General features: G+C 33.7%; 1 protein-coding gene across 1 annotated transcript; it reads right to left on the reverse strand.

Annotated features, from left to right (window-relative positions):
• Positions 1 to 4,513: 4,513 nt before the first annotated feature.
• Positions 4,514 to 7,505, reverse strand: LOC111985482 (pentatricopeptide repeat-containing protein At3g04130, mitochondrial). The gene is made up of 2 exons (XM_065775526.1): positions 5,464 to 7,505; positions 4,514 to 4,946 (listed from the first exon to the last, which is right to left on the reverse strand). Exon 1 carries the CDS (start codon positions 7,146 to 7,148, stop codon positions 5,592 to 5,594), a length of 1,557 nt encoding a protein of 518 aa, XP_065631598.1. The 5' UTR covers positions 7,149 to 7,505; the 3' UTR covers positions 4,514 to 4,946; positions 5,464 to 5,591.
• Between the last annotated feature and the right edge of the window lie 2,070 nt (positions 7,506 to 9,575).

A 9,575-nucleotide genomic window follows, 5' to 3' on the forward strand; every position in this document is an offset into this window, starting at 1 on the left:
TACAATTGGTAGTCACGTCAAGATATAAAGATAATATTTATTTTAAAAAAACCTTTAATCCCTTATTATATATATGAGGATAAGACTTTTGAGGGGGGAAAATTCGCAAACACACATTATAAAAAGGAAGCAAATGTCACTAAAATAGCGACGTTTCTTGAAATAGCATCTCTGAAAAAAGGAAAAACAATATGTCACTAAAATAGCGAAGTTTGCACAAATAAACAAGGAAGTGAATTTAAAACTCTAAATTGACCTGACCATTTGTTTTTATTTTTCTAGCTTCCCATGATGATTCCTGTGTGGTCAAAAATTATGGGTTGCTAGTCTGGATAACAAGTTGACAATACGATTATAACCTTTAGACGTAGAGGACGGTGAGTTGGTGACTAACCCACCCTTCTTTAGCATTGTTGACCTAAATGTTTTGGTGGATTAAGGCTTAACAAACTCCCATTTAGAAATGATCTCTAAATGATCGACACGGTTTATATCCAATATATTACACGTTAAGATTCAGACATACATCCGAATTTTAATGTGTCGAGTATACTAATGCACTTGACATAAGCTTAACGCATTTAGAAAAGGGTAAAATATCATTTTCGTCCCTAAACTATGAAAAAAGTTCGTTTTTCATCCCTAAACTTTCAAAAGTTCTATTTTCGTCCCTAAACTATCACAAAAGTTCGTTTTTCGTCCCTAAACTTTCAAAAGTTCTATTTTCGTCCCTAAACTCTTCCAAACGTACTGATTTTCGTCCCTCCCACATCAGCACTCTGTCAAGTCACGTCAGCACTCCGTCAGAACTTTTGAAAATTTAGGGACGAAAATAGAACTTTTGAAAGTTTAAGGACGAAAAATGAACTTTTGTGATAGTTTAGGGACGAAAATAGAACTTTTGAAAGTTTAGGGAAATAGTATAAAGTCTTTAGCTTCTCTTTCTCAAAAAAAAAAAAAAAAAAAAAAAGCCCTTAGCTTCTATGGCCATTAAAAGGAAAGAAAATTAGTTAGTCTTAAGGCCAGCTACTTTCAGTACAAACTGGACCTAAGTCCATGGCAGGGTATAGGCCATATAGGGGGAGGTCACATCAGAAGACTTTGCATTAGATTATGAAAAGATTAATGTTAAGTAGCCCACATCTACTAATATGGCGATATACAACGCTTTTTATTTAGTTTATAACTAACATTTAAGAAAAGATATATCAGAAGACTTTGCATTAGATTATGAAAAAATTAATGTGAAGTAGCTCACAACTACTAATATGGCAATATACAACGCTTTTTATCTAGTTTATAACTAACATTTATAAAAAGATATATCACAAACTACAGTGAAAAATATTATAAAAAATGATATCTGTAGATTGAAAAATGGTAATCAATCTAAAAGTTTGGATTAAAAAAAAAATTATAAATTTTTTTATGGCTCTTGCTACCATTAATGAATATTGACGAAAAACATTTTTATTATGAACGAAAAATAGGTAAAAAATGACTGAAAATTATTTTCATCAACATCTTCTTGTCCCCTCACCCTTTGTGTTGCTAGCACCACTCCACCACAACCATCATCATTGTCAGTACTGCCACCGCCACCTCCCCCATGTGACTATATAAAATATGAAAAATGTTAATGAATACTTTAAGAGTATTGGCTTATAAATTATTTTTAGAAACATTTTATGGAAAAATAATAAAGCAATTAATTTTGTCAACAATTTTTTATATTTTCTATAAAAATGATGTCAAAATTTTTCTATTATAGTTTATTAATAATTTCCTTAAGAGTATCCATTAACATAACTCATAAAATATTAATGATTATTTTTCACATTAAAGACATTTTTTTTTTTTGCTGGATAATTGTTTAGTGCATGGCCAGAACCCCTGAGCTGACGGTCACCAGGTGAACCAGGTATCACTTAGGCCACAAGGCCCGGTATTTTTCATTGAAACCGTATGGAGCGTTAGTCTAAACCGGCCATGGACACTATGCCTACGTTTGGATAGCACGGTTAGTTACTCAAAGTTGTGTTGCGTTTTCTACTCTCTTTTTTTTTTTTTTTTTTAGCCGGATTTGTTGACTTTTGTGAGAAAAAAATACTGTGCGTGTACTGTTTACGTACTGTTTATGCACTGTTCACACATTAAAAATATTAAAAGTGGGTCCCACGGTACTATTCATATATTTAAAAAATTATTTTGCTACAGTATTTTTAGCAATAATTAATTTTTAGCAACTTTCAACAACAATAAGTGCTATCCAAACAGACCCTATATATACAAGAAACAGTGCCGGCTTCCGCATTTCTTATCTGTTGCGCTTTTACTTTTTGCGTGCTTTGTGTATTGGATATGCTGTTGTACTTTCTGTTGGCAATTCTATAGGAACATGTACATTGAAGAAAACTATGAAAAACACTTCAGAGAAAACTCATGCTCATGTTTTAGTTCCATAATTATCACAAGCAAATTTTTTACTATATATATGAGTGCAGCTAGTAATTTTTCTAATAATCATTTTATTAAAACAATCCATGCTTATAAACAGTAAGAGAGAGATAAAGAGTCACATCAGCAACAGCAGCAAGTTAAGGCAATAGACAAATGAGAGACATTGGCCCCATCTGTCACAACTCTCAATTCACAAATCTTCAACAGTGAAATTATTAGGCTATTAAATATAATTAAGCACAGTGACACAGTTGGTAAAATATTAAAATAATCATAAAAAGTGGCCCATCATGCACATGGCTGAGGAAGATATGGACCCTGGTGAGTTCAGTAATTTGGTCTATCTTTTACTGCTTCTTGTTGGTTCTATATCATTTGTCATTAAGCAAAAGCATCATTGGATCACGAGATTCAACTATCTCCATTTAGTTCTCTCCTTTATTTGCTCCAATGGACAATGATCACATGACCCTGCATCTCCAAAGTGCAACAAAGAGGGAAACAACAACAAACAAAGATGCAATCATCTCAAGCCATTGCATAAGCAATGAGATCAACATTTGTAGACTGCATATGATTTGGAAATAGCATCATTCTAATGAATTGGCAGATCTTACCTCTTTGTGCTCACGTGAGAGAGCTAAGATCTTAAAAAATAAGTTGAGTAAAAGCAAAATAGCTTTAAAAAATTTAAAAAAAAAATTAAATTTAAAAAAATAAAAATAAAAACCCAAAACTTTAAAAAAAAAATTGTACATGAGTTTAGTAAGTTCACTGCTCATCCAAATGAACACAATACTGATAAATGCCCACAGCCAGAACACCGTATCTCTCTGAATCTTAGGTTTGGATCAACTACCATATAAGATTCATTAATAAAGTCCTCAGACGGGCCATATTGTCATGAAAGGTTTTACAAGTCCATCATCAACCAAATCTGGGGATAATAATTTAAACAAAGCAAGTCAACCACATTAACCATATAGCTGGTGAGTTAAGCCACAGAGGTGTCACCAGAGAGCACTCTGTCGTGCGAAAGCATGCAATTAGTAATGACAACTATTTTAAGTTCTATCAAATCCAAAGGGTAGCCCAATTGGCTAGAGCCCACACCTCATAAAGAAAAGGTTACTAGTTGAACACTAGGACTCATTAGATATTAGTGGTATTCCAACTCCTTTATGTAAAGATGTTCTCATTCAAGTGAACAAAAGATTTGTCACGCTCAAAGATCAAGAAAAATATGCAACTTCCCCCCCCCCCCCCCCACCCCCCCCAAAAAAAAAAAAAAAACTTTTATGTATTAGAAATAATAAAATTCTCCCCAAAATAAAGAGAGAAGAAAAAGAAACTAAATGTTTTTTTTTCCCTTAATGACGTGGAATATCATCAAGGTAGGACCCTTTGGACCATCCTTGAAAGTAAACCACGGATACATGACCCAATCCACCATAATCATATATCAAGTAATTCAGAGAAATTCCTAAGGGAGATCGAACCCAAAATATCTGAGTCTACAACTCATCCCAAGCCTCCGACTACTAGGCAACACCTTGATGGGTCACATGTTAGATTTATAGTTAAATAAATAATTTTACCATTCTCTAATAGTAAAAGCTTTTGCAACAATTAGTATTTTATCATGGTATAAAAGTAAATGGTCTTGAGTTCAAATCTTATCTCCACTCTACCTCCTCTTTGGGATGCCACCTTATCACTCGCCCCTATTAGTATAATCGACGTGGTTTGACTCTTAATTCTGTTGGCACTAACTCTACCTTTACACATCAGTACATGCCCGCTTATGTGCATTTTCAGATGTGCACCTAGATTTTCCCATATATATATATATATATATAGGATCCCATTTATTAAGGGAAAGTCTAGGCCCACATGTGAGGGGAAATTGGGAGTGTTAGAATTATAGTTAAATAATTATATATATATATATATAAATTATTGTTAAATGATTATTTTTATCATTTCCTAACAATTTAATTTTTTAAGACAATCCGTAATTTATCATCATACCATATTCTTCCTTTCATAGATAAATTAAAAAAAAAAAAAAAAAAAACACAGGAGACTATCCCAAACATGTGCTGATGATCATTTGGCCCCAATTAAGATGTTCACCTTAATCCTCAAGCAGTTGTCCAAAAATGCATTTAGAATCTTCATCAGTAGAAAGGTTCACTTTTTTTTCTTCTCAATTCACCCAGTGCAAGTTGTTTACCAAGTACACGACAAAGGTTAGGATGACTTCAATATGTTTCTAAACTGAAGGACAGAAGGATCATGGTGGTCAACCTGACTTCTTGTGCAGTCTGCTGAGTATTAGCGCCTTTTGTGCATGAACAGTCCCTGTCCCCCCCAAAACCCTTATCTGGATTACTGCCGGCCATGGCAGACGTCTTGTGGCCTTTGCCTGGTTTTTCCATATGCCTTTGATGATATATAGCATTAAAAATGCCAGTACTCCTTGCCTGCAACATATGAAGAAATGTTTACATTTGCGTACATATATGAAATGTAATTCATCATGTTGATCAAGGTGTAGAATTTTTTATGAGACTTACAAATGTAAGAAATTTAATTCATCATGCTTCATAGAGCTATAGCATTTTTCAATGAGACATAATTATACAACCTTGTCACAAAGTTAGAAATGATGCATTTTAAGGGGGCATATTTTTTTCTGACACAAGAAAGAAAACCAACAATCACCCCACAGCCCCCTCGGCCTCGGGGGATAACTTTTTATCATGAAGCAGGTCCAGTTCATTGAATGATATCCTATGTTCTGGAAATATATAACATCTTTAAAAATAAAACCTTTTCTAAAATGTTCTCTACTACATTTTGGAATCATGCCTATAACACATATTAAAGCTTACATTAATAAATATTTATGGTGTCCAGATGTAAAGATTGATACCAAATCAGCAAGGATGATCTTTAGATTTCAAATTAATAAAAATAATGAAGCTGCTTCAGCCTTACCCATCAAATATTGGCAAATTTAGTGTAGCTAATCGTCTGTTGTAGAAGACAGAAGTAGATGTTTTCTGTTCTTTCAGAAGAGAAAAAGTATACGCTTGTTCACCTTGACATGATTCTTAGTCAAAAATTTATAATTTTTTCATCAAATCTTCAATCCTTTCAGCAGCAGCATACATATTCTTCTGTTTGACTTCATCCAATAGCAAACAGCATGTGTGATATCTAGGTGTTATCTCTTGACCAATCATCTCCTCAAAGATTGTGTAAGCCCACTCACATTTATTTGCTCGGCAAAGCCCATGAATTAGAAGTGCATAGGTTGATATATCAAGACTCAGGTGATGCTTATTGACCATGTCATCCAATAATTTTCTTAAACAACTATCTGTTTTCCCAGTTTTAAAGCATGACTTGAGCAATGGGTAGTATGTCTGAACATCAGGCTTACAAAGGCCTGATTTTTCCATGTCTTTTAGGACATTCAAGGCATTTTGTTCCTGACCACGATGGCAAAACATAGCAATCAGTGAATTATAGGTCGATGTGTTTGGTTTGATGCTAGTCTGAGGCATGTCCACCTCAAAAACATAAACAGCCTCCTGCACATAGCCAGCTCTCCCAAGAGTATGGATCAATGAATTGTAGAAAAGTGTATCAGGTTTACATCCAGCCAACTTCATCCTGTCAACAATATGCAACGCTTCCTCAAACTCCTCTGACTTTGCCAATGAACACAAGATAGTGGTGAAAGTAACAACATTTGGTGGACACCCATGAGCTTGCATTTCATCAAGCAGCTCATAGACCTTACCAAAGTTATACTGGTGGCAATAGAATTGGATGATGGTTGAGTAGCTAATAACACAAGGTCGACAGCTATGTCCCTTCATCTCCTGGATTGTCCAATATGCCTCATCGACCCTATTGACTTTGCACCAACCATGAATGAAAATGTTAAATGTGTGAGCATCGGGTGAAATATGTGACTTGAGCTCCAAGAAGATCTCACGGGCCTGCTGAACCTTGTTCTCTTTGCAAAGGGTGTCAAGCAACAAATTCATTGATTCTGTATTCTTCTCCAATCCAAAAGTTCCTAACTCATCAAATATCCTCACAGCATCTTCCCATTTCCCAGCACCAGCAAACCTTCTCATCACTTTTGCTATAGTATTAAGGGTCACAAGATGATATTGATTCATTTCTTCCAACAGAGCCTTCATCTTATCCATTTGCTTCATTCTACCCAATATGTCCACTAACATATCATAAGCTTCTGGTGTGTGTTTATAACCTGAGTGTGACCCTGCCCATCTAAAAGAGCCCAATGCAGACTTCCAATCATCCTTGAACTTACGAAGCAACTTATCAACAAGCTCAGAAGAGAGCCGTATGCTATTACATGCTTGATCACGCAACAAAGACTGAAGAACTTCATCTTCACTAACTCCTATAGGAACTCTAGCTACAAGAATGTCAAGAGCAGACAATCTTTCCGAGTCTTCATATTGTTGTTCATGATCGGTATATCCACTTCTTATGACATGGGAAGACTCCAATGGAGAAGAAAGACATGAAGAAAAAGCGTGAGAGAAGCTCTGAGAAGAATCATGGATTAAGGCAAAAGATATTGCTGGACCAACCAAGTTATGAATGTTTTTAGCACATTTCTGAACATTGAAGGTCATGGAGAAGAGTGAAAATGCTAAAACCAGGTTTCAATTTTCTTGTCCTGCATCCCCAATAAACATAACCTTAGCTGCTTCACAAAATTTTCTCCATATTCTAATAAAATAACAACAAAGAAAGACAAGCTAGTTTGTTGTGAATTTTATCAGAAATACTTTGAAACCCAAATTACTTTCTCAAGTATCTCCTCCAAAAGCTAAATAACTGAGGGAATAAAAGAAGGAAGAAAATGGGTTTTGTAATTGGTTTGGTGACTTTGTTCTATTGGAAGGTAAAAATAAAAAAGAAAACAAAAAAGTCAAGATTTAGAGCTTCACTTTATTTTAGCTTGCCAAAAAAATTCTCAACAACCAAACAAACAAATTTTGAGTCCAATTTTTTACATTCCCATTAAAAAATCAATAGACTTCACATCGAATAAAAGAATACATCAAAAAAAAAAAAAAAAAGTTTTTTGAGAAAATAATATATATATATATATATATAACACAATATTAAAATTTAAAAAAAAAAATTTCAAGCCCAGCCAAGAAGATGGCCACACAAGTCTTATTAATAAGACTTACCCACAAAAAATACAAAACAAATCCTATTACACCTACAACAACAACAACAACAACAACAACAACAACAACAAAAAATGAAGGCCCAACGACCAGGCATAACTCAAGTAGAAACAGGCCCAGACTTATACTAATAAAAGTAGAGAAAGCCTAAGCCATATACCTCAAAAGTCAAAAATGCATCCGTAGAATCAAAATGCATTTGCAGCAAAAAAAAAAAAAAAAATTAAATAAATAAATAAAACGCAGTCCTCACTTCTCAATTCAGAGTTTTAAGATCAGATGTGATCGGATGATTTAGATTGGAGAAGCTTGAGCCAGCAACAGTGAAGAGAAAGAATGAGAGAGGTAGAGATCAAGAGCTAAGAGAAAGAAGCAGAGCAAGAATGAAAAAGAGAAACGGAAAAATTTTAGGAATTTGAGATTTTTTATTTGTTTTGATTTGTGATTGTTTTGTGGTTAGTTTCTTAGACCAAATTTGTAGTTTATCTTGTCGAATTTTGGTTTGTCTAGAGGATAATGATGTTATTTTTGGGACAATTGATTTTGTTTAGACCAAAGAATTTTTTTTTGTGCTATCAATGTTTAACCGGATATACCAGAATTTTTGTTTTTTGTCAAAAGGACGAATTTTTTTAGTTTCATCTTAAACTAAAATTTTTTCCCTACTATCCCTTCTTTTCTAAAACTTTGGGCCCCCGTTCTATTTGAGGGTCATTTGCAATTGCCTAATTGGCCTAGTGGAAGGGCCGGCCCTGTCAAGAATTAAGCAGGGACAAAATCCTATCATGATTAATTTGATCGCAATCCACCCCTCTGTTCCAAACAACTTTAAACCACAACACAACTTCACTAAAACGACCCTCATCTTCTTTCTAACCAACTTTTTTATAGACACAATTTTTTTGATAACTTATTAAGATGACAAGTCATGATTGAAATGATAGACAATTATTTTCACTTTGATCCTCTTTTTTCAAGGGTTTAACAAAAGTGTAGAAACAAAGACTAATAAATCCGTCTACCCCTAATTTTAGGTAGCCTTATTTCAAGGTCACTAATAATAACCCCCAAATAAATAGAAATTTGGCTAAAGTGCAAACTACACCTCTAAATTTGGGGGGTTTTTAGATCTAACACCCAAAATATAAAATTTTCAATTTTACTCCTAAAGTTATATTATGTTTGCATCTGTAGTCATTTCGTCCATATTTTCTGTTAAATGTTATATAAGTCTATCGTGTGTGTTTAATTTGACTAATAAAATGATGTCATATCATTTTCATTATGCTACTTCATTTTTTAGCCTAAATTTTTTTAAATAATTAAATAAATTTTCTAAAAAAAATGAAATAATTAAAAAAAAATTCAACATTTTCCTACTTTTATTTTTTTAAAAAAATACTTAAACTAAAATCATCATGACATTTTCTTGGCACCCAAACCAATGCTAAGCCAAGGTCTAAAAATTATCAACAAACCCATAAAATTGATGTATATTGTCCAATTTACTATAAACATACATAACGACACCTTAACTTTTAACACTCCTATAAAAATCCTAAAAAGAAACAATAAAATTAAAGAAGAAGAAGATAGGCGAGGAGAGAACCCAATTCGTCATCAACCTAGCTGATTAGGTGACATCATTGCAAATCCACTAATTGAGAAAAGGTTTTCAACTTCATCATTCATCGGTAATGAAACAGAAATGTTCTTTAGATTCCTCAACTTAGTACGTTGACAACCCATATGGTGATTGTAAGTTCCGTGATCTGTATCCCTTTTTACGACACATCTGCATGTTGATTTCTTCTGGCGAAAGCAGGGTGCTTCTACTCGAATATTGCTACTTTAATGACA

Source organism: Quercus suber, unplaced genomic scaffold, assembly GCF_002906115.3.
Source record: "Quercus suber isolate HL8 unplaced genomic scaffold, Cork oak 2.0 scaffold_113, whole genome shotgun sequence".
In the NCBI taxonomy this organism is placed as follows: Eukaryota; Viridiplantae; Streptophyta; class Magnoliopsida; order Fagales; family Fagaceae; genus Quercus; species Quercus suber.